General features: G+C 49.6%; 1 protein-coding gene across 2 annotated transcripts in view; it reads right to left on the bottom strand.

The window, feature by feature from the left end:
• ZNF831 (zinc finger protein 831) overlaps window positions 1-25490 on the bottom strand; it is a 109386-nt gene that overhangs the window by 58047 nt on the left and 25849 nt on the right. For both annotated transcript variants that reach the window (XM_036094409.2, XM_078057340.1), the window contains exons 2-3: window positions 9009-12740; window positions 7805-7926 (exon numbers count right to left, since the gene is read on the bottom strand). In XM_036094409.2, the coding sequence (XP_035950302.1) occupies window positions 7805-7926; window positions 9009-12704 (3818 nt within the window). In that variant the 5' untranslated portion in view covers window positions 12705-12740. The remainder of the gene's footprint in view (window positions 1-7804; window positions 7927-9008; window positions 12741-25490) is intronic.

Raw genomic sequence — 25490 nt, 5'->3', positions numbered from 1 at the left:
CAAGGGCATGAAATAACACAGCCACTCTGGGAGACAGTCTGGCATCTACTACACAATCCAGACGTCACACTCTTATTTGCTCAAGAGAATTTAAAGTATATATCCAAACATTTCAGAGTCTGTTCCTTTGTCTCTTTTCTTCTGTTTGTTCATTTTGGGTGGGGGATGGGTGAAATAGGTGAAGCAGGTGAAGAGCACACTTATCTTGATGAGCACTGAGAAAGGTATAGAATTGTTGAATCCCTGTATGGACCCCTGAAACTAATATAACACTGTATGTTAATTATACTTGAACAACAACAAAAATAACCAACTCAGAATTTTAGAAAATAAAGTATATATATATCCATGCAAAGACTTGTGTATGGATATTTATAGTAGTTTTTATTTGTAACAGCCCCTAACTGAAACAAACCATTAATGTCTACCAACAAGTAAATGTATAAACAAATTATGACATATCCACCCAATGGCCTAGTACTTAGCAATAAAAAGGAATGAATTATTGGGGTGCCCGGGTGGCTCAGTTGGTTAAGTATCTGACTCCTGATTTTGGCTCAGTCATGATCTCAGGGTGGTGAGACAGAGCCTGGTGTCGGCCTCCGCGCTCACTGGGAGGTCTGCTTCTCTCTCTCTCCCTCTCTCTCTGCCCCTCCCCCCATTCTCACACTCTCTAAAATAAATAAATCTTTAAAAAAAAAAGGAATGAAGGGGCGCCTGGGTGGCTCAGTCGTTAATCGTCTGCCTTCGGCTCAGGTCATGATCCCACGGTCCTGGGATCGAGCCCCGCATCGGGCTCCCTGCTCCGCAGGGAGCCTGCTTCTCCCTCTCCCACTCCCCCTGCTTGTGTTCCTGCTCTCGCTGTGTCTCTCTCTGTCAAATAAATAAATAAAATCTTATTTAAAAAAAAAAGGAATGAATTATTAATACATGCAACAACATGGATGAACCTCAAAATAATCACGTTGAGTGAAAAAAAGCCAGACCTCCCGGCCGCAAAAAAAAGCCTATGTTGTGTGATTCCATTTCTATAAAATTCTAGAAAAAGGGAACTACTGTATAGTTACAGAAAGCACATCATTGGCTACCTGGGGACGGCAGGAGGGAGGAGGACACATGGGAATTGGAGGGATTTTTGATACACTACCTTGATGCTGCTATTGGTTTCACAGGTGTGTACATACACCCAAACTTAGTACATTGTATACTTTAAATAGGCATTACATTCAGTATACCTTAATAGAGCTTTAAAAAGAATAACTCAGGGGGTTTAGAAAATTAGTAAAGATAGATCTGAACAAAGTATCTAGATTTTAGCACAGAAAGACAAAGTTATTGAAAATAGAGGTTAAGACACATAAAAGAGAAGATCTAAGATACATTACTTTAGTGTTCCAGAAAGAGAAGACCAAGAATGGGATAGAGACAATGTTTGAAGAACGATGGCTGAGAATTTTCTAGGTAGACATCAATCCAAGAATCATAAAAGCCCAATGGATTCCTAATGGAATAAATAATGGTAACATACACCTGTATACATCAAAGTAAAACTATGGAACACCAAAGATTAAAAGAAGATCTTAAAAGTAGCCAGAGATAAGAGACCTTTGAAAGACAGATGAGTACACTAATAGCTGACTTTTCTGCCACAAAATAGAAGCCAAATGAGTGCAGTAATGGCTTTGATTTGTGGAGAGAAAGTAACTCTCAGCCTAAGGCTGTATACCCAGCAAAAACATTTTTCAACAACAAGGAAGAAATCAATGTATTTTCAGACTAATGAGAATGGAGACTTTTTTTCTTTTAGAGAAGTTCTTAAAAAATATGCTTCAGACAGAAGAAAACAATCCCAGAAGTAAGCTCTGATATGCAAAAAAGAAAGAAGAGACAGAGATTTGCAATTATGTGGGTAAAGTATACAGAAATGGGCTTAAAAAGACAAAAGAACAGACTTGGGAAAATATCTGCAGTGTGTGTAATGGCAAAGCACATACACAAACCTAGAATATATACCAAAACCTACAAATTCTGGATGGGCACAGCACACAAATCTGCTAATAACAAGCCTTCGCAGAAATATGGGAGCAGGGCATATTTTCACTCACAGCTGGAGGAAATGTAAAGTGACACATCCGCTCTGAAGAGCGATTCAGAAATAATGTGTAAAGTTGAAAATGTGATTACCTTATAACCCAGCAATTCCACTTTGCGTATAGTTCTGAGAAAACCTCTCGCATTGTGCCTAAGGAGGCATGTATGTATAAGCATTCATTCACTGCAAACCAGCAAAAAAAAAAAAAAAAAAAAAATTGGAGCCAATTTCAATGCCCATAAACAGGGGAATGGACAATAAAATGTGCTATCCTCGTGGGAAGGAGCACTCTACAGCACTTACAATCAATGAATTTGACCAACATGGCTAGATCTTCAAAAACACGATACTGAGTTTAAAAATCAAACTGACGGGGCGCCTGGGTGGCTCAGCTGATAAGCGTCTGCCTTCCACTCAGGTCGTGATCCTAGGGTCCTGGGATCGAGCCCCACATCGGGCTCCCTGCTCAGCGGGAAGCCTGCTTCTCCCTCTCCCACTCCCCCTGCTTGTGTTCCCTCTCTCGCTGTGTCTCTGTCAAATAAATAAAATCTTTTAAAAAAAAATAAAAATAAAAATAAAACTGAAGAATGATTAATTCAGTATGGTATTTACACACATGCTTTAAAGACTCAAAATAATTATATATATTATTAGTGTGTACATTGACTTGCAAAGTATGAAAACACAGATTGAATCAGTGCCAAATATGTAAAACTTCATAACATATATGTATAGTGTATATATATATAATATATATGTATAATATAAATATATACTTCATATATAAAATATAAAGTAATATTTTATTTCATTTTTTTAAAGGCTCAGAAACAAATATGACAAAATGTTAATAATTACTAATTCTGGATCATTACCCAAGAGTCTGTTACATATTTTCTGAACTGTTCTGCATTTTTAAGTGTTTTTCAAAACAAGAGTAAAAGAGAAAAGAGACTCCGCTACATGGGTTTTGCCACATGCGCTGGGAGCTAAGGCCTATGGAGAATTCTCTGCTACAGAATTTCATTTTCTGGGGAATGTGAAGACAACTGAAGTGAAATGGGAACGTGAATAAGAAAACAGGCCTCTCTCAAGGAGAGAGCACACGAGTGGATGAATGACAGAGAGACACACACATACACACACACACACGTGAGTGCATAGACAGATACGTAAATTGATGCATACGTGCACATATACATCATACACGTGTGGGTGGACAGACGGACGGACAGATAGATGGTGTGGAATAACGTCCCCTACCCTCAAAGATGTCCGTGTCCTAATTCCCAGAGCTGTGACTATGTGACATCCCCAGCAAAAGGGACTTCATGAATATAATTAAGGGCATAGTCCCCAAGATGAGGAGGTATCCTGGATTATCCAGGTAAACCCAATCTAAACACATGAGTCCTTAAAAATGAAAGAAGAGGCAGAAGACTGGGTCTGAAAAGTGAGACTGAACAAGAAGGAGCAGAGACTTGAAGTGTGAAAGGGACCCAGCCTGCCCTTGCTGGTTTGCAATATGGAAGAGGAGCCACTGGCCAGGAGCAAAATTCTGCCAACCACCCAAATGAGCAGGAAACTGATTCTCCACTGCAGCCTCCAGAAGGAATGCAGCCCTGCTGACACCTGGATTTTGTCAGGGGAGACACATATTGAATTCTGATCTACAGAACTAGAAAATAATAAATTGGTGTTGTTCACAACAAAATTTACATGAAACTGGTAATTTGTTATAGCAGCAACAGAAAACTAATTAGGTAGATGGTACGTATGTAGGTGGGTGAGTAGACAGATATATAAATAGATATAGACATAGATATAGATATAGATGGATGGATCTATATCTATCATCCAGAGAGATAAACCTGGATGGATGATAGATGATAGATAAACCCTTCATCAGAAGTTTTCCTGTTTGGTTATCTGCAAAGTAAATATATGTTAAACAAATCCTATGTTACTATTAACTTCCGTTGTAAATTGGCCGTAAGTTACTATGTGAAAAATGGATGGATTTCAATATACTAAAGAGAAAAAATAAGCTGTGTGAAATGGCCTCCTGAACAGTGAACATGAAGCCCCTTTAGACTAGGCACTACCTTTCAGCATTTTCCCAACACTGCCCCTCAGACTGGGCACTACATCCCTGTTTCTGAAGATGGACTAAATAGGAAAGAAACGGAGAGGACACTTCTCCAAGAAGCTCTATCATCCAACTATGCCATCCACCACCGGAAAATGAACTGAGTTTGAGACCTCATGTGAGTCAAACAAATCAGTCATCTCCTTTATCAAATCTTTGCAGGCCAAATACTATCGAACCAGTGGCTTAGTAAGGAATATGCCATTAAAGGGAACTCTTTTCTTATAAGCCCAGCATCGTATTCCCTTCTGAACACCTCCCCAGAGATGTGTGTCCTTCATTAAAAGGACAAGTCTTAGCAACCACTCACCATGAGTGGTACAATGGAAGACACTGGATCAGAAAACTCAGATTGCAGCCCTAATTCCGTAAGCTGGGTGAGCCAGGGAAAGCCATTTCTGGCAGACACACCCTAGGGTGATCCTGTTAAGTCACACCTTTGTATAATCCTCTCCTCGTGTGAGTGTGGTGGAGACTGTGACTTGCTCCTAACTAACAAAATATGGCAAAGGTAAAGGTATTTTTGCTGATGCGATGAAGGTTTCTAATCAAGTAGATTATCCTGGGTGGACCTGATCTAATCAGGCAAGTCCTTCAGAAGAAGACCTCGAGGTCAGAGACTTATTAAGGCAGCAGAGGCACATTCTCTCTCCATTGTTGGTGTGGAAGAAGCAAGCTACCATGAACTCTGTGCCTCAAAAAACCGAATTCTGCCAACACGCCATGAAGGTAATAAAACCAGATGGTGGGAGGGAGATGACAGGAGGGCGAACATCGACGTACAAAGGTCAGGGAGGTCCCACTGCAATGGTGCTGTCTCTGCTGAGACGGGCGAGCCAGCTGTATGAGCCAGAGGTGAGCTGTATAGGAGGAGGTGGAGGACCTGCACGTGCCAACGCTGGAAGCTCCAGGCAGCTGGAATGAACTCAAAGGACAGTCACAAGCCAATAAAGGCACAAATGATGGCTCAGTTATGGTCGCCCAATAAATGCTCGATGGATATAAAAATCTCAGTGGCCTCATCCTAATCCAGGATTCAGACCCCTCCTTGTTCTACCCCTGAGCCAATGCCCCCTCACCTACCTTCCCACCCATGGGCTCTTGCTGAGAAGCTCGCTGATGGGGGAGGCAGTTTTTGGCTCCTGCAAAGCCAGATGTTAAGGCTGAGCTCAGTGTAACAAGCTCAGTGTAACTCCACAGGGAGGGCGGGGACTGAGGCGAGGTGCAGAGCACAGGTGCTGGCCACAGGGGCGGCCGCCGCTCAGCTCCAGCGAGCTGCTGCCATGCAGGAGAGCAGGCCCAGATTCTCCAGAGCTTCAGGTATTTCAAGACGAGCTAGAAATGCAGATTTTTATGTGAAATCTCCTGATGCTTATTTGGCTACTAAGAGTCAAAACTTGTAAATATGGTCAGACCTAAGGAGAGTCTCACCCAGGCTATGCTTGCCCAGGAGCTGTTGCAGACGCCTCTCCAGGCTTCCTGGAGCATCAGCCAGGCACCACCAGCCTGGTTTGGGGAAGTTTCCCCTCTGGTCTCCATGGTGGCACCTGGCACCTCGCAGGTGCATGGTGATGATCTGTTGTATCAGCTAAGCTGAAGTCTGGGAAGGTGGGAGCAGTCAATGAGGCACGCACGCTTGTCCCTCACCCCACCTCTCCTGGGACCACGATTGAGGCCCAGAAACAGGCTTGCAGCTGTCACTCCATGCAGTTTAGTGCTTCTTCCACGTCAGTCCAATGTGGGAGATACTGACAGGGCACGTGGCCACCTGCCAACACCCCTGTGCTCTCTGAATCCATGAGCAGCTTCTCTTTGGTGTGGCTAGCGTTCATTCCATCTGAGACCAGCACGCAAATTCTCCCTGAGGGAGCCATCCCTCCCCCACTCTGCATGGCTCAGGGGTTTGCGGTAGGACTGGATGTCCCTGTCACACAGGCAGTGACCCTTCTTTCATTCAGCTATGAACAGCTGGGCTTCTTTGGGGAAGGATGAAATGTGGTTTGGGACAGCATGAAGAACAGCTCCTGCAAGAGTGCTCCCGGGGCCTGGCACACTGAGCATCACCTGGGAGCCTGTTAGAAATGCAGAGTCTCAGGCCCCACCCCAGACCTGAGGAATGTGTCTCAGCATCACAAGAAAACCCACACAACTCCAGGTGACTCTCATGCCCGTCGCGGGCTGGGGGGCACAGGGCAAGCTGCTATCTACACACAGGCTCTGCAGTAAGGCTTGCTGATTCAGGGGCGCCTGGGTGGCTCAGTCGTTAAGCGTCTGCCTTTGGCTCAGGTCATGATCCCAGGGTCCTGGGATTGAGCCCCGCATCGGGCTCCCTGCTCAGCGGGAAGCCTGCTTCTGCCTCTCCCTCTGCTGCTCCCCCTGCTTGTGCTCTCTCTCTCTCACTCTCTCTCTCTGGAATAAATAAAATAAAATCTTGAAAAAAAAAGACGACTTGCTAATTCACATCTGGGTCCTTGGAGAGGCTGCCCTATCTGTGTCTCAGGCTCCTCAGGGGAAAAATGGGGGCCACCGTACAGTGCCTGGCACATAGCAAGCCCTCAGTGATGCCAGCTCTGGACACGTGGTCCGGCAGACAGCTGAAACGGGTGTGGGCCTCATCTCGAAGCCTGTCCAGAGGGCACATCATCTCTAGCCACGGAGGTGCTGAGCAGCTGTAGGGAAGAATTAGGAATCTGCACTGCCTCTTGAAGAATATCTCAGCTTTGGGTCAAATACCGACAATGAGGGGAGAAGGCAGGCGTGTTCCAGGAAGGGGAGATTAGAGGGCCGAGATGTGGAGGGGGAATTCGGGAAAGCATCAGGGCTCTGGCTTCAGCGTGTGAATCTGAGAACAGGAGGCAGGAAGGCAACACGAAGTCACCCTGAGCAGGACAGAAGGCCACGGGAAAACCAGACCCAACAGCTTCTCGGGCAGCACAGAGGGGTGGGGCCTGGTGAAAGAGTGGCCTTGCCCCCTCGTCCCCAGCAGCTAAAGGGTTTTGAGCAAATGGGCAAGACCGTCAACGATGAAAGAGTGGTATTAGTAAAACCTGTGCGTCCCGTCTGTCAGGAGATGCTGTGCATGCACGTGTCACAGAGGAAAGTCTGGAAGGGAGCACCCTGCACACCAGTAGTGCTCCCCGGAACAGAGGCAGTACCAGGACGCTTTATCATCTCCTCTTTGCTGGTCTGTATTTCCGAACTTTTCTGCAAAGGACATGTACCACTTGCATAAATAAAAAAGCAATAAAAGCTGTAAATAATTAATGCACTCTCTCTTCGGGACTTAAACGGGCGGATGTGTTCTCAACGCAGTTATTTCAAATATTTACTGGATTCCTGGCCTTGGAGAGGTGCCCCCGAAAAGCACACAGTCGGGGGAGGATGCTGTGCAGATGGGCTGATGGGGAACAAACCGATTCCTTTGCCCATGAACCTCCAGACCCTACTCCTACACAGACCCTCTGGAACCCCTGTGAAGTTTTCCTGGGGTTAGCAAATCGCCCCTGGCAGCTCCTGACAGGATGAGCACACCTGGGCCAGACAGAGGTGGCCACACCCCCTACCTTCTGGAGCGGATGCTCAGCTTCTGTTTGCCACTCCCCCGAAACATCTTCGCCTTCCTCCACGGTGGTCCTTTCTTCCATTCAGGCTGGGACACCATCCCTGAGGCCACTGGGCAGGAGAGCTGAAAATACCAGGTATGTTGGCATCATATTGTCAAAGCCCTATGGTGTTAACTGGAGGCCCAGGGAACACTGCGGCCAGGTCTTCCCCACCCCCACCCCCAGCCCCCAACTCCACCTCTCCAGGAACCCCCGCACCTGGTACCTAATTGTCTTTTGGAGGAAGGAGGGCCCAACTGGGTCTCGGATCCCACCCCCCCACCCCCGTCTGAGACTCAGCACATTCCTTATTAATCACCACTCTCGGGACAAAGAACAGCCTGTAAGGCTCTGGAGTCCCGGCTCTGCCACTGTTGCCTACGGTTACGTCAGAACAGAGGCTCCGGGACCCTCTTCAGCTGCCCTGGCCCAAGACCTCCCAGAGCAGGACACAACCCAGATGCACAGACTCGCTCTCGAGATGGGACCACAAACTTACTACGAGTCACCAAGTGAGAGCTCCAGAGCACTCGGCCCCTTCCCTTTTGGCCGCTCCCAGGGAACTCGGACGTTAAGTTATCTGATCACAGTAATTGTTTCCCGAGTTCCAGGTATAGTAACTCTTTCTCTCTCTCTTTTTTTTAATTTTAAGTAATCTCTACACCCGATGTGGGGCTCGAACTCACAACCCCGAGATCATGGGTCCTATGCTCTACCGTCTGAGCCAGCCAGGTGCCTCAATAATTCTCTCCTTATAAGAGATGGTGTTTCACCTGGAGTCTCTCAGTAACAATTTCCAGTTTATAATCCTCTGTCACCCACAGAGCTTTCCTGGGCAGTGTTCATTTCACTTTTTGCTGCTGTTACTGGGAAGCTCAGACGTAAATTTAACATCTAGTGATGAAAAGTGTCTCATCTAGGGTCTTGGTACAATAATTCTTTCCTCTGAAATGTATTTTTTATTATTTTGTTTTGTGTTGCCTTTTTGGCCTTTATCCTACCCGCCGTGTATGTGGCAGCCCCACTTCCCTCGGGAGCAGGCTGAGAAGGCTGTAGCACAAAGAGCAGGTGTGCCCCGGGGTGGCTTCACGCCCCCTCTCCATCATCACGAGCGTGCCAAGCACACTCCCCCAGCCCTGGGGCCCTAGGCAAAGGAGGATTTTACCTTTGGTGTCTGGACCTGCCCTCCTTCTCCCAGGCCTGTCTTCGTCCATCCTCCCACCACTGCCCTGCTCACGGGCCGGGCGTCTGGACCCTTGTCCTGGGCGCTGCCACCAAGGAAGTGCAGTGCCAAGTACACAGAAGCAGCCTTTTCCTTCTGCTCTGTGGGCAGAGGCAGGCTTCGGCTCAAGCAACACCATGTGAGTCGGGGCTCGGCCCTCAATGACGGGAAAGGGCCGTGGGCCCTGAAGCTCCACAGGGTCTCTGAGTGGGTACACGAGGCCAGCTCCGGCCAGCCGGGGGGCGTGGGGGCTGTGAGGAAGGAGCGGCAGGAACTGAGCCCGGCCAGAGGCCCCGAGGGAGGGTCTTCCGGGGCATTCTCAGGAGGTCCCAACTCCCTGCTAAGTGCACAGGGACTCAGGACACCCCCAGGTGGCTTGGACCCCACCACAGTGCTGCCCGTGCAGAGGTGCCGGGTGCCAGGGGGCCCACTCTTCCAGGTGGCACACGTTGGGGTGGGCAAGGAGGAGGCTGTCTCCCTGGGGCTGCTGGCAGATGAGCCACAGGACTGCCCCGCCGCTGGGGTGCCAGTGTCCGAGTATCCTTTCTCCTCTCCCTGCACCCCTTTTCTCCTGCCCCATGGCCTAGAGCAGCTGGGGTCCTCCTGGAAGCTGTCTGCCCCACTGGGGGCCAAGCCTGAAGCCGGGCAGGGAGGCAGGAGGGTCCCCAGCCCTGACCCGACAAAGGATGCCTGTTCCTCGGGCCAGCTTCTCCTGCAGACAGGGTCCTGGCCTTGTCCCGGCCCCAGGGCGACGGGAGGTGGTGGGTGGGTCTCTTCCTGAGGCAACCTGAGGAGGTACTTGGGGGGGAAGGCAGTGTCTGCCAGGGCAGCGAAGACACCAGGAGCCTGAGTGGCCAGGTGGGACTGATGCCCAAGGGACGCGGCTCTGGGACACGGCAAGATCTCTTCCCTCAGCCCCACCTGCCTCAGGGCCACAGAAGGAGCAGCAGAGGGGGCGCCGGAAAGCTCCAAGGGCCTGCCCGGCTGCCCAGCCCTGCCCCTGGCCACGCCATCAGCACTCTCATGCAGCTCCCCTGGCTTATCCCCAGGGTCACAGTCCTGGTTCTGAGATGGCGGGGAGGTGGCCTGCACGGGGCCACCTGGGGCCTCTCTTTCTGTTCCCAGAGGCTCTGATTGCTCCTGGCAGCTCAGCTTCTCCACCTTCAGCTTCTTCCTCTCTGAGGGGAGCTTGTCCTCTGAGGGCTGGGACTCCCCAGAGCTACCACTGGGCCGCCTCGGCACAGTTTGGGTCCACTGACAGGTCTCCTTCTTGTCCCCACCACCACAGGTGCCTTCTTCCATCTTAGGGTCTGGCAAAATCAGCTTGGGAGCCTCTAGGTCACCTCCCCTGAGGGGACCCGGTGCTGGAGGCAGCTGACACCCCAGCTCCAGCCTCCCATTTGGAGAAAGCAGGGGGCTCTTGCTGCCCACACAGGGGGGTTCTCTGCAGCTGAGGGTGGGGGGCGAGGTGGCCCTGTTCACCCTAGGCTGGTCACTGCCTCCTGCTCTGGCCACCATCTCCCTCTGCTTGGGGGACTCCATCACCAAGAAGCCCTCCGGGGCCAGTGGACTTTGGCAAGGCCCTGGCTTGGCCCCCACAGCTGTGTCCCCATGGACAGGGGTCCTCCTGTCCTGGGACGGGACTGTGCCCTCATTCCCTGCTAACTCTTCCTGGAGAGGAAAGGCCAGCTCTGTCCCACTACCCAGGGTCATCTCCCTTGCCTTCTTCCCTCCGTGGCAACTGGTTTTCATTTTCTGGTAGATTCTCTTGAATGTCTCATTCCCATACACCTGCCACTTGTCCTGGGAGAACATCTTCAGCTTCCTCTGGCTGCACTTCTTACTGCCTGCTCTGCCCTTGCTGGCTGCCCCCTCCCCAGCAGCAGCTCTGTTTCTATCCGAGTCCTCTGCAGGCACCAGGCTGTCTCCAGTGGGGGGGCATGGCAGGTCCTCCACGGCAGCCTGTCTGACCAGGGCCCGGGGGTGGCCGCTGGGGACATCCACCAGTCGGGCAGGGGCAGGCCTGGGGCTTAGAGGCTTCTGCCTCCTGGGGCAGGCGGCCCGGGGGCCCGGGGGTTCCTGCCATGTCCTGGTGCCCTCGACAAAGGGCAGTGAGTTGCTCCTGGTGACAGGCACACATGCCACAGTGGTGGAGAGCTGAGCGGGGACAGAGTGAAAGAAGAGTGGCCGTGCCTTGTCTGGGGGGGTGAAGGTGGAACGGGCCGAGCTGAGGGCAGCGGGTTTCCTCCGGCCTGGCTGCAGCGCCCGGATGTCAAAGTGGAAGGAGTCCTTGTAGGTGTAGGGCATGGGCAGGTCGATGCTGCCTTGCTTGCACAGGACCGTCTTGCGGGGCCGCACATTGTCCAGCTGGGAATCATCCACCACAGCCTGATTGTGGGAGATGAGCCAGGCGATGCGCTCCTCCAGCTGCTGCTTCTCCAGCTGCAGGCTAGGCCCCCCAGGCCCCAGGGCCACCCCCGCCTCAGACTCGGCACTGTGCTCCGACAGGCTGTGCAGCGGGCTGCCGGGGGCTGGCGGCTGCTCTGCGCTGTCGGAGCGGGACAGGTAGCCCGAGTCGGTGCTCTCACACTTCCGCAGCCGGCCCTCCAAGGCCTTGGCATCCCAGGGCTTCTCCGAGGACGTGGCCGCTGGCTGCTGCTGCAGGGAGCACGGCCGGCCGGCAGTCGGGGACGTCTGCTCTGGCAGCTTCCGCCTCGGCTGGGAGCCAGCCAGGGCAAGCCCAGGGGAGGCCGTGTGGGCAGAGTCCACGGGGGTCTCTCTGTCACCAAATGTGGACCCTGGACAGGGAACAGCTTCCAACTTCAGAGCCAGGGTCTTGGCAATAGAAGACAGGGGCATGGCAGGCGCTGGGCACTGCCCAGCACCCTGGGCGCCTACAGAAAGGGGTCTCTCCGATCGGGCCCCACCACCCACCCTCTGGCTGCTGCTGTCCCCCATGCCATCTGCTCTGGAGCTCTCTCCAGCCTTGTCCCCCTCCTCCGGGAGGCTGCCCCCACCGCCATCAGACTCCGAGGACAGCCGAGAGTGGTTGAGGTGGGTCTGGGTGCGTCTGTGCTTATACAGGTTGCTCTGGGTCTTAAAGGCGACACCACAGGTAGCACACGGAAAGGGCCTCTCACCCGTGTGGGACCGGATGTGCTTCTCCAAAACACTGGGCTTCAGGCAATCCCGGCCACAGTGTGGGCAAAGGTACTTGCCGGCATTCCGTACCTTGCCCGGGCTCCCCAGCGTGGGCCCCAGGCCCGGCGACAGGACAGGCAGAGTGCCCACAATGTTCACGGTGAGTGCCGGGGCCGCTGGCTTCCCCGCCTGGGTAGGGCCGGGTCCTTCAGGCCGCAGCAGGGGGCTGAGAATAAAGGGTACACTGCCCCCGTCCAGGCTGTGTGTCACTAGGGGGGCACGTGGCTGGAGGCCCCCCGGAGGCACTGTGTGGTACAATGGGATGGGCAGGGCCTTCAGGAACACGGTAGAGGCCAGACCCTGCTCCGGTGGCAGAATGACAGGGCCCAGGGTCAGGTGAGGTGAGACCTGCCCACCTGGGGCTCCTGGGTGTCCAGGAGCTGGAGCCAGCTGGCCCCCGGTGGGCGAGAAAGCACGAGTGAGTTCTGGCACCTCCATCCTGCATCATCTGGGTGGTTCAGGATGCCTGGCGACCTGTGGACAACACCAAACTTTACTGGGGGCACCTCTCTTCTCTCATCATGCATCCCTTCCCTGCCCCCACCTGGCATTTCATCACCCCACTGGAGCCTTGGTAACAATCCCCCAGTAGAAATAGTTATCCCCACATTATTAAAGGGGAGACAGAGGCTCAGAGAGAAGTGACTTGACATGCAGCTAATACATGGCAAAGCAGGATCTGGACCCAGGTCTGTCTGAATCCTGCCTCTTATTTCACATGCCTTAAGGGAACTCTTGACGCTTGCCCTCTACACACGGTACGCTTGTTACTGTCATCCCTCAACACCCAGCACAGTGCCCTGTGCAGAGGGGACACTTAGAAAATGTGCTGCCTTCATGAAAAAGAAAAGTCACGTAGCTTAGCAAGGTCCTCAAAGTCCACAGTGATTCCATGCTGGGACTCGGTTTCCAGATCTATAAAAGGGGAAGAGAATCAGCACCTCCCTAGGACCTTTTTCACTCTGGAGTTCTTAGCCTCTGCTATTGGATGGAGGCAACAAGGAAGAAAACTGACCTGAAGGGAAGTCTAACAGATTCAGCAAATGAAAATAGAAGACTCCCTGCTAAATGAATTTCAGATAAACGATACATAATTCTTCAGTATAAGTATATCCCAATCTTGCACAGGTCATGATTACACTAAAATTATGTATTATTTACCTGAAATCCAAATGTAATGGCAGGCTGTACTTTATCTGGTTACCCAACCAGGATAAGGAGCACTTCCTCAACCTCAGGATCAGGCTTGGGTCTCTGCTCAAAGGTGGGGCTTCCAAAACCCCTCCAGATCCAACCGGGACACAATCAGTTCCCTCTCAGCCAGAGGGAAGAGCTGGGCAAATATGAGGCAAGACAGCAAGAGAGACCCAGCCATGTTCTTCAAACCATGGGAGAGAAAGCCAAATACAAAGGGGGGGGGGGGGTGGGCGCCTGGGTGGTTCAGTCGTTAAGCGTCTGCCTTCGGCTCGGGTCATGATCCCAGGGTCCTGGGATCGAGCCCCGCGTCAGGCCCCCTGCTCAGTAGGGAGCCTGCTTCTCCCTCTCCCACTCCCCCTGCTTGTGTTCCCTCTGTGTCTCTCTCTGTCAAATAATAAATAAAATCTTAAAAAAAAAAAATACAATGGGAAGAGGCAGGACGGGCCGTGGTTAAAGGAACAGGGTCTCCAGATGTTTCTTGCTCAGACACCCATCCCCTAGGAGCTCCATAAGCACACTTTGATCATCCCCCAGCTCAGCTCCTTCAGAAAAACAATACATACTGCAGGTTTTTGCAGCAAGCTGCGTAAGGTAGAAGTACTGGCATGCGAGAACCGGCTCCTAACGGCTCACATCAGTTCACGCTGGCTCATGAGAGCTGATTTTCAGGAATTTTGCAAGCCAGTTGTTAAACATGGCCATAATTAAGAGTTAAATTATATAAACTTATAAGTTATATTAAAAACAAAGGTATACAACTGGATATTCACGTGCAAAAGAATGAAGTTGAACTCCCTATCTCACTTCATATACGAAAATTAACTCTAAATTGACCAAAGATCTAAATGTAAGAGCTAAAACTACAAAACTCTTAGAAGAAAATGTAGGAGTAAATCTTCATGACCTTGGATTTGGCAATGAATTCTTAGATATGACATCAAAAGCACAAGCAATTAAAAAAAATTTTTAATCACGTTTTATGTAATTTTATACTAACTTTTTAAATCTGATTTTATATCAACTTTTTATTTTTTTTAAAAGATTTTATTTATTTGACAGAGGGAGAGAAAGCATAAGCAGGGGGAGTGGCAGGCAGAGGGAGAGGGGGAAGCAGACTCCCCACTGAGCAAGGAGCCCGATGCAGGACTCCAATCCAGCACCCTGGGATCATGACGTGAGCTGAAGGCAGACACTTAACTGAATGAGCCACCCAGGCACCCTTATACCAATTAAAAAAAAATTTTTTTACCAAAATTAAACTTTTGTGCATCAAAGGACACCAAGATGTACTATATGTTGGCTAACTGAACATAATAAAAAAAAAAAAGTGAAAAGACAACTCACAGAATGGGAGAAAGTATTTGCAAATCATGTATCTGATATGTCCAGAATACATAAAGAATTCTCACAACTCAATAAAGACAACCAACTCAACTAAAAAATAAGCTCCCCAAGGGAGATCTACAAAGAGCCAAAAGCACAGGCAAAGATGCTCGATACCATCAGTCATTAGAAAAATGTAAATCAAAAACACAATGAGATATGAATTCACACCAGCATGTCTTTAGCAATAACAACAACAAGCTGGAAATGATGAATGAGCACTGCTTATGGGAATACAAGATGGTGAACATTTTGGAGGCTCCTCAGAAAGTCAGTCATAGAACTATGATGCAACCCAGCAATTCAACTTCTAGGTATACACCCCAAAGAACTGAAAATAGGAATTCATATAAAAACTGGTACATGAATGTTTACAGCAGCACAATTCAACACAGCCACAAGGTGGGAACAACCCAAATGTCCACTGGCGGATGAATGGATAAACAAGATGCAGGCCATCCACACAATGGGATATTCTCCAGCCATAACGAGAGCAAAGCTGACACCCGCTACCACAGGACAAACCTTGAACACACGATGCTGAGTGAAAGAAGCCAGACCAAAGAGGTCACAGCCTGTGTGATTCCATTTATATGAAAAACCCAGATGAGGCAAGTCCACAGGCACGGAAAGCAGGTTACAACGGTTGTGAGGGGTGGAGAGGGAGAACACGGGGGGCCACCTGATGGGGCACAGGGCTTCCTCTTGCAGTGACGAGAATGTTCTGGCAGAGTGGTACCACATTATCAGGGTACCTGAACGCTGCCAAGATGTCCACTTTAAAATAGTTAAAATGGTGAGTTTGATGTTATGTGAATTTTACCTCAATAAAAAAGGTACTAAATACTTAAAGCTCATCACTTGCTAATCATTTTATTTCATCTTACCACTATCAGTACTCTAAGGGTTGTTTTTGTTGACTGCCTCGGCATGATGGAAATGCCATATGATGGTGCAGCACTCCATATCCTGGTATCGTCCCGACTTTGGGTTCAGTGATGTCATGTTCATAGCCTGGGACTGGCCATGGTGGGGCTATTCACACCACAGAAATCAGCAAATGCCACAAGCCAGTCTTTTTTTTTTTTAATCCTGAAACCAACTCTCCCATTCTCTGTTCCTCATAGACCTATTTAACATTACAGATCTCATGCCACCATGCCAGCTGCCTCAAAACATTTGACAGGTTATAATTTTTTTAAGGGAAGATTTAAAGACAAAAATCTTTAGAGATCAGAAGAAGGTACTGGAATTCCTCAGAGCTGACGTCAAGGAAAAACAATGGCTTACCTCAAGGCACTGCGTCCCTCCTACTAGCCGAAGAATTTTGAGATGCTTCCCAGTGGAACCATCGGACTGAGTTCCTGTCCCTGCTCACTTGGCTTGCTGGTGGGTATCCCTGAGACCCAGATCCCTCAGCTCTGAGAACAGGTCACTTGGGCAGAGCTACAGGGAGATCTCCTGAAACAGTCTGTGAGAATATGGAGCGCGGCGCCAGGCATGGAGTAAGCGCTCCACTTATTTGGGTTTCCAAAGATATGCCTCGGTATTTTGAACTATTAACTAGTGAATCCTCCTCCACCCTCTCTTCCCTCCCACCCCGTCTCTTCCCCCATCAGTCAGCAGGCCCCATTCATTGCTCCTGAGAAGAGAGGCTGTCTCGTGTTGGGTCCCCCAAAAAGAGATGTCATCACAAGGATTCTATTTGGGACGTGACCCTAGGAAACACTCATAAGGGAGAGAGAAAGACGAGGTGAGGGAAGCTACAAGGTGTGTGTCACGGGGCAGGTAGAGCTTGACTCCGAGGGGGAATACAGAGACCATAGAGAACACATTATCTCAGCAACCCCACATAGTGAGGACGCTGTCCCGCACCGAGGGTCCTCCTGAGAGCAGTGAGATGCTGGCTGAGCCGCTGGGCAAGCGCACACACCGGGCAGCTCCGGGGGTCCCACAGCGCTGTCAGGCCCGCAGTGCTGCCCGAAGCTGGCTCCTACAAATGCAGGGGGAGATGGGTAGGCAGGGCTTTGCTGGAGCTGTTGTGGCAGAAAAAGAGTAAAGTCTTCCGGATTCCAGAGCCTAAACCCTAAGGAGGAAATCCATTTCCCAGTCCTCAGTTATGATGGTCCCTGAGTTAGGAGGAGGTGGGAAGAAGGAGAGGTGGGAGGAAAAGGAGGAAGCCTTCCCAAGTTGGCTTCAGGGGGAGTTGGGTGGAGGTGTGACCTGGACCCCACTCCCTGGGGCAATCAGGTGAGGGCCCAGGGCAGAGCAAAAACAGCCCACTGTGCGTGTCCAGGCAAGCAGGATGGAGGAAGCCTCTGGGGTTCCCATGCTCCAGAGTGAATACCAGAGCCCCAGAGAGGGGCCTTGGAGGGACCAGGAAAATTCCAGTTGGGCCCTAGGGGTCCTGCATGGGGAGCTGAGGGCTGAGCACCATATGCCCCTTGAAATCAGCCCACCCTTGGGGGAAGGAGAAAAGCAGCCCAGACTGCCTCAGGGAAGCACGGGGCTTCAAGATAGAAATTCCAGAAAAAGAGTGCTACATCTCTGACAAACCTGCCATGATGATTATTTTGCTCTCTCTGCAGCCTGTTCTGTGACCACAGTAATATCGACACCCTTTAGGGGCAGCTGATCCCTGCCGGCAAGATAATGAGCCAACTAACACCTTCCTCCAGGGAGATGGCACTTTTCTCAGGGAAACCTCAAAGGGCCGCCACTAATTTTTCTCACTCTGAATCAAGGCGGTAGCAGGTCCTATTATCCCCACTGGACTAATGGGGAAACTGAGGCACAAGGTGGCAAAGGCAGGCATGTCAGCGAAGGCTCTGGGAAGACCACCTGGTTGGCAAGACTCATTGCCAGGTGCTCGCCTCCTTGCCGTCCTGAGGGTCTACCACGCAGAGAGCTTGAAGAACCCCTCACCGCCTCCATTCTGCCACATGTGCAACCCCCCACCTCCTCTGAGCCCCCCAAGCTCGTAATACTCTTTGTTGTGAATGTGCAGCTTTAAAGGGAGAGGCGGCAGAAAGTTGTAAGAAAGTGACTATTTCCAAAGATCCCTTTTTTCAAAAACAACCCATAACGGGGCCTGGGCAAAGAAAGAGCATGGAAATGCCACAAACAGGTTCTAAAAAATGCATGTTTGGGGCCCTGAAAGAGAAAGCTATGGAGAAATGTACCCAACATGTTAAACACATTGAACTTTTCAGGAAGAACCTGGTGCTAAGTCCACTGTTTTAGCGAAAAGTTTCCCAAGCCACAGTGTGTCACCTGCTGTGCCATGTGGGGACCCCTCAGGCCCTTACTTCCTCCCCACCTCTGGGTAACTGGGGTTTGCTGGAATATGGTTACTTTTTTTTTTTAAGTTTCTCTCTCTCTCTCTCTTTTTTTTAAGTTTATTTATTTGAGTAATCGCTACACCCAACGTGGGGCTTGAACTCATGACCCTGAGATCAAGAGCTGCATGCTCTTCCAACTGAGCCAGCCAGGGGCCCGTGGAATATGGTTACTTTATTTTTTTTCATTTATTTTTTTTTTTTTATTTAAAGATTTTATTTTATTTATTTGAGAGAGAGAGAATGAGAGACAGAGAGCATGAGAGGGAGGAGGGTCAGAGGGAGAAGCAGACTCCCTGCCGAGCAGGGAGCCCGATGCGGGACTCGATCCTGGGACTCCAGGATCATGACCTGAGCCAAAGGCAGTCGCTTAACCAACTGAGCCACCCAGGCGCCCCGGAATATGGTTACTTTAAAGGGGAGCTGTGTGCACAACAATGTGAATGTACTCAGTGCCATTAAACTGCACACTTAAAAATGGTTGAAATGATAAACTGTATGTTATGTGTATCTTACAACTTTCAAAAGGTAGGAAAAAAAAAGGTACGGGGTAGGGGGAGTGCTATATCATTACCCAACAAGCCAAAACCTTACACTCACACAAAAACCTGCCCACGGATATTTATAGCAGCTTTCATCATAATTGCTAAAACTTGGAAGCAACCGAAATGTCCTTCAGCAGGTGAATGGATAAACTGCAGTCTATGCAGACAACGGAGTATCATCCAGTGCTAGAACAAGATGAGCCACCAAGCTGTGACAGCACATATGTATCATTATACATTTGTCAAACCCACAGGATGCAGAACACCAAGAGTGATCCTAATGTCAACTCTGAACTTCAGTTAATAATGACACATTAATACTGGCTCGTCAACTATAACAACATCCCACACTAATGCAAGACGTTAAACGGAGGCCAAAGTGGACAGGAGGCTGGGGGTGAGTGCTATGCGGGAGCTCTCTATATTCTCCCTTCATTTCTCCATAAACCTAACAATGCTCTAAAAAAAACTAAGTCTATTCATTTTTAAAATTTAAAAAATCAGAAGAACAGTGTTTAAAAAGACACGTGAAAAGACGTTTACCCTTATCAGCCAAGAAATCCAAGGTGTATACATGATGCCATGTTTTGCCTATCAGAGTAAATTAAATAAATACATTCTTGTAATAACTGGAGAAAAAAGAGTATTTCTTCTTCGAACTATTATTAAAATATGTAACAGTCTTTTTAAACGTGTATCTGTGGGGCCCTCAGATGATCTTGCACAACCAAGCGGTATGGTCCCATGCTTTGGGGAACGTACCTCTAATTTAAGATCTTGACCTGGGACAACTTCAGCTAGGCCCTCCAGATAAATCAGATCTTCTTCCCTCTGCCCTGTGTCCCCAAGGGAGTAGCCACGGCTCCCAGAGCAGGAAGGAGGAGAGCCAGGCCAGAACTGGTTCTGAGGGAGCTCTGTCCCTCTGCTGAAGGCCGCACGTTTGCCAGGTGGCATCTCTGGTCAGCTATCCCTGGGGCCCGGGGTCCCCGGCTGAAGAAAGACCTATTTTCCTGGCTCAAATTCCAGTTCTGCCACTTACCCACTGTCTGGCTGCAGCAAGTTCCTCTCACTTTAGGATTCTCATTTGTAAAATGGGGATCAACATGGAGGATAAGAGAGATACTCCCCACAGGCTCTTATCACAGCATAAGTGCAAAAGGGGAACAATCCGCTAACAGTTACTGACATTTCTCTCTTTTTTCCTTTTCCAAGTTAATCAGTTTCGCTTTGGCCAGCCTAAGGCGTCTATGCCTATCAGCCTAAAGAGAGGAGAATCTCTCAGGTCGGTAGCGGCACAGGTGAGCCATATTTAGTGCCTGCCGTGTGCTAGTCAGCAGCCCCGGCGCTTTACAGGGGCTTCAGAAGGTGCTGCTGCGGGTCCAGGGGAGGGCGATGCTGAGGGAGGGAGAGACTTGCTCTCCCAAGGCAAGCTGCCGGGAAGCGTGCTCCCTCCTGAAGAAGGAAGACAGAGAAACAAGGTAAGTAAGCTTCAGCTTCCCGCTTGCACAACAGGATTTCTGGTAAGACAATAATCTTGAGAGCAGATACTGCTGTTGAGGGCAAAAGGTTTTTTACAATTACCTTCTATCTTCATTTGACGTTTCGGGCTCCAAGACAAGAGGACCTGCACCTGGAGGTGAGTGGGCCCTAAGTCCAGTGACCTGTGTCTGTGTAAGAAGAGGGAGGATGCAGAGGCACACACGGACAGCCAACGTGAAGCCCATGCGACTAGGCAGAGACAGAGGGGTGCAGCCACAAGCCAAGGGGCACCTGGAGCCTCCAGAAGCGGCAAGAGTCCAGGAGTCGGGAAGGTGCCTCCCAAGAGCCGGCAAAGCGAGCCCAGCCCTGCTCACACCTGGATTTCAGACTTCTAGCCTCTGGACCATGGGAGACCACACTGCCATTGTTTTAAACCTCCCAGTGTCCCAGGAGGACTTGGTTACAGCAGCCCCAGGACACTCATATGGGAAACAGAAGAAAATGCTCCAATTCCTGGCCCTGGAAGACGGTGAGGAGGGCATGGGCCCAGAAGAGGAAGGCAAGCAGGACAAGAGAAGGTGTAAGCCTGGGCAACACCAGGCTGTCCCCCGTCTCTCTGTTGAAGCCCTCTGCAAGGAAGTGGCCAGAGTAAGGCAAGGCTGGGCAGAGGGAGGACCCTGGGGCTGAGCCATCCTGAGCTGTCACAGATCTTCCTGGAGGCTGGACAGGGTCTGGCTTGGGGCTCACATGGTGCTGGGAAGGGGAGCACCTGGTAGGAAGAACAGCTCTGTAACAAAACCCCCGAACAGGCTGAGTAGACTGACAGATGCCATCTTGGAGATGCTGTGGGTGGAGGAGGGGCAAAAAGATATCAGATGAGGGGATGCAAAGGAACTGGACATTTATTTTAATTTGCTCTGCAGAGTGGTTAGAGAGTGGGCTTGGAAGGCAGGGTCCAAATCCCACCCTGCACTTATTTGTGCTGTGACCTCACATGACCTGCACAACCTCCTTGTGACTCAGTTTCCTCACTGTAAAACAGGGAAACAGTAATACCTCCCCCATAGGGTGGTGTGAGAGTTACATGGATTGTAAGTGTGCCTGGCCTAAAGTACCAGCTCAAAAGAGTCAATAAATACATGTTAACTTTTCTTCTCGCCTCCCGCTAACCAGGAATAGGGCTTTAGAGAAGAGCCAGTCAACCACAGGCAAAGGAAAGGAGCGCTCTGTTCTATGTGTGCCCAAGCGGCAGAGTGAGCTCTGTTTCTTCATGCCATGAAACTCTCCCAGAATCATTACATTTACTGGCTGTGTATTATTAACCATTGGCCCAGATGGCCCAGTGTCCCAAACATGGCCCAGCACATAGTAGGTATTCAATAAATTAACTGTTGAATCAGTGCAGTGTTGGAGAAGATAAAGAAATGGCCTAACTTGGATGAGGAGCTATGTCAGCCCCATGGCAGATTCAGTGACCCATCCAGTGACTGCCCACCCTGTCCCCCCCCAAGAAAGAAGTCAACCGTAATCAGGTCCCAATGAAAGCAGAGGACACCCCCAGCTCCTATGTCCCCACACAGTCAGGCGTGAGGGGCAGGTGAGACTCGTGTCCATGAAACTCCAGTGTAAAGAGACTCCTCACTTGACATGGACCAAGCCGTGCTGCTCCAGTCTCTCATCTCTCAGAAACCCCAAAGGTTTATACAACAGAGCCACAACATGTGGGGAGGTTGAGCAAAAATGAAAATAATCATTTCAATCTCTTGGCAATGCCCCTAGTCAATTCCAGAAGCAAACAGCAGGGTAAAATGAGCGGACTTGAAGCCCACTTGGTTCTCATGCCATGAGCACCTCACTGCTGAGCATAATCCCAGTGCTAGCGGTATTTTTCATGCACCGTGCATCGACTAGACAAGTCCCCTGCTGCATGTGGTGATCAAACAAAGAAATGAGATAAGCTTTAACACCAAAGGAAAAACTGACTGAGTTTGAGGTACTGAGAAATACTGTTAGCAGGTTGCAAAAACCGGCCTCAATCCCTCACACCTCCCTGTTTCCACAGCCTTTGCAAGGGGACTTTGCTGCTCTTCCCATTAAGATCAGGGGACTTTTTCTCTACCCCTCGACTCTGGGTGACAGGGTGGCATTAATAACTGTGAGCTGGTTCCGAGCCTAGCACTCAAGAACTCCGTATGCTTCTGCTCTGCCTCAGCCATGAGAACAAGCCCCAGCTAGCCGCCTGGAGGACGAGAGACCGCGTGGAGCCAAGACAAGCCTTCCTGGCGAGGCCACCTTAGTCCAGCCAGTGCCCAGCAGAGCTGGCTGCTGCCCACAGACACCTGAGTGAGCCCAGCCAAGACAAGACCCACTAGACTGAGGCCAGCCTAAGATACTGACCCTCAGCATCATAAGCTCAACAAATGGCTGTCATTTTAAGCCACTATGTTTGGGGTTGTTAGGTAGCAAGAGCTAACTGAATAGTATGATAGCAACATGGTGCCTACCTGAGGAATTTGAAGGGTAATTTTGACCAGTGGTGATTTTTGCCTTACCATATCCCTCATAGGCTGTGACTCCACGATAACCCACTTTTCCCAGGATCCACTGCTGGGACAGACAACTGCACCAGCATTGAAAGGGGTCAGAATTGATGAGGTCCTCTGGCAGTGGCATTGAACTTTCTGTTTTCTTCAAATATTGAAAGGTCTTGACAAAGAGTTTCTTCAGCTTCCCTTCTCCCACCATTGGTCACCCTCCAGGCTAACTTAGCTTTGACCATGGCCTCTGTGTCTGATCCTTGCCCTCTGTTTTCTCGCCCACTTCTCTGAAGGGCCTCGATAGCTAAAATTAGCATTTTAACCCATAGCAAGATTATCTTCCACCGGTTCTTAAGGCAATCCAGCTCAAGTACTCGCATGCTTTTTGACATCCATTTGAGATCAACACTGTTTGTTAGAATGCAAAAGAAACAGCTAGGAGAGAGGCCACAGGACACATAGGAGAGCTCTCACTGGCCGAGAGAGTTGGCAGCATGGATATCCCACTCCACCTGGCTTAGAAAATACTGTAGGTTCTGCCATACTCGGTCTCATCAGCTGGATGCTGTGCCAAAATGATGGGGGCGTTCACATTAACAAAGCACTCAGTTTATTTAGTAAAATATTTCAAACAAGAAGTGGTAGAATGTACATTATTAGCACTGCTCAGGATGACATTAAATAGAGGAATCCAATTTAGCTTTCACATATTGAAAATACATTTTTTCATCCATTCGAATGTTTATGGAGCATGTACTCCGCGTCAGGTGCTATTTCATGTGCTGGTTTCCCTTATGATACACCAGTACACAGACAGGTGAGAGAGCTTTGTTTTTAAATAAATTATATAATGCATCAGAAAATAAGTGTCATGGAAAAAAAACAGAGCATGGTAAGGAAGGGTAGGAGTGAGGTGGGGGGGTGTGGGAGGAGGCAGGCAAGGAGGGAGGGTTGCCATTTTAAATGGGATGGGTCAGGATGTCTAAACAAACACAGGAAGCTAGTGATGGAGTGAGCCACAGGGGTATCAGGGCCAAGGCCCTGAGGTGGGAATGTGTTCGGCATGCTTGAGACATGATACACTAAATGAAAAGGAAATTCATTCACAGATACCAACCTGCCCAACTATATTTTGTGATTCTTTCAGGGAAAGTCTGTTTCCCTGGACCTTTGTTTCCTCAACTGCAAAGCAGGGAGAAAAATGTCTAGGTACCAAGTGACCTACAATTGTAGCTATAGAGGTACTCTTCCCAGTTAGATGACAAGAGGCCTGTCCCTATCACCACTGTCACTATTACTCTCCTCTATGGCAGATGGAGAAAGCACAGCTTAGAGCTCTCTTTTTGGCCAAGAGATGGGGATAACCCAAAGGGGAGAACCGTCCTCCAGGACCACCTCCCTTTATCCACAGAACATGAGTTTGAAGGTCCCCTTTGCTAGCTGTTGTGCATCCCAACACCAGTTCTCCGCGCCACAGGCCTGGCCATGCTGGAGGCTTATCATGACCTCTTGCAGCTCAGGACACATAAAATAAAATGGTACATAACACCATAATTCATGATCGCTTGGCAGGCTATAAACAGATTTGTGTGTTTACGGTATGAAATAACATAATTCAGAATACGGTATTGGAGATGGTTATTGTTATCTATGATTATACTAATTAGGCAGGAAAACTGCAAACAGATGTGGTGCTGAATTCAAAGCAGAGTAGGACAGAGGGTCCCAAATATTGATGGAATTCAGAAGATTACAAGAGTTAACCCCTACCTATTCAACTGCCCACTCTGGGAATGCCGCATATGGGTAGGCATTCTTTGTACATATGCACCTTGTGTGCACTGAATGCAATGCACGGATCCACACTACAGGGGCCTGTGGGCTCTACTTGTTAAAGGCATGTCAATTAGGACCCACAAAGATGATGCTTTGGCTGACAAGCGATGGTACTCCTCCAACTTCTCCATCTTTTGGCAGTGCCAGGATGCACTGAACTTTGTTTTTTCAATTAAGCTACAATTTACATACGGTACTGTTTACCTTTTTAGTATATGGTTCTATGAATTTTGATAAGCAGACACAGTAGTGTAGCCACCATAAGAATGGATATACAGAAGAATACCTCCTCCTCCCAGTTACCCTACACCTCTTCTGATCACCCCCTTCCCCTCCCCTAGCCGGGTAACCACAGATCTATTTCTGTCCCTGTTGGTTTGCCTTGTCCAGATGTGATACAAATGAACTGCAGAGTACGTAACTTTTCTAGTCGGACTTCTTTCACTCACCATAATGCCTCTGAGATGCATCCAGGTTGTTGCGTGCTTCATTAGTTCATCCTTGTTATTGCTGGGTTGTATTCCAGTATGTGGGTGGGCCACAGTTTGTTTATTTACTTTCCCCACCTACTGGGTGGTGTCTGAGGAAGCCCCAGAGAAAGTCAGGACATTCACACTGCCTAACAGCAAGGAGGCCACCCCTGTCCACGGTGGCAGTGGAAGCCATGTGGGGAGTAATGACAAGGCATCCTATGTCTTCCAGGCACTGCTATCTCCCAGGGAGATATCAGTGATGGCCCAGTGGGGAGCCAAACTACCACCCTCCCCAAGGACTAATGAGAAGCTCCTCCTTGGGGGTTGAGACGGAGTGAGCAACCTGGCCGTCTATCTACCTGCTTCTCCTGCTGAGCAGTATCAAAGAAAGCCAGCTAAAATGGAAGGTTTAATCAATCCAGGCTCTCATAACACA

This window comes from Halichoerus grypus, chromosome 10, assembly GCF_964656455.1.
Source record: "Halichoerus grypus chromosome 10, mHalGry1.hap1.1, whole genome shotgun sequence".
NCBI lineage: Eukaryota > Metazoa > Chordata > Mammalia > Carnivora > Phocidae > Halichoerus > Halichoerus grypus.
Note: the sequence above shows the minus strand (reverse complement) of the source record. Positions and strands in the feature narration are given on the sequence as shown.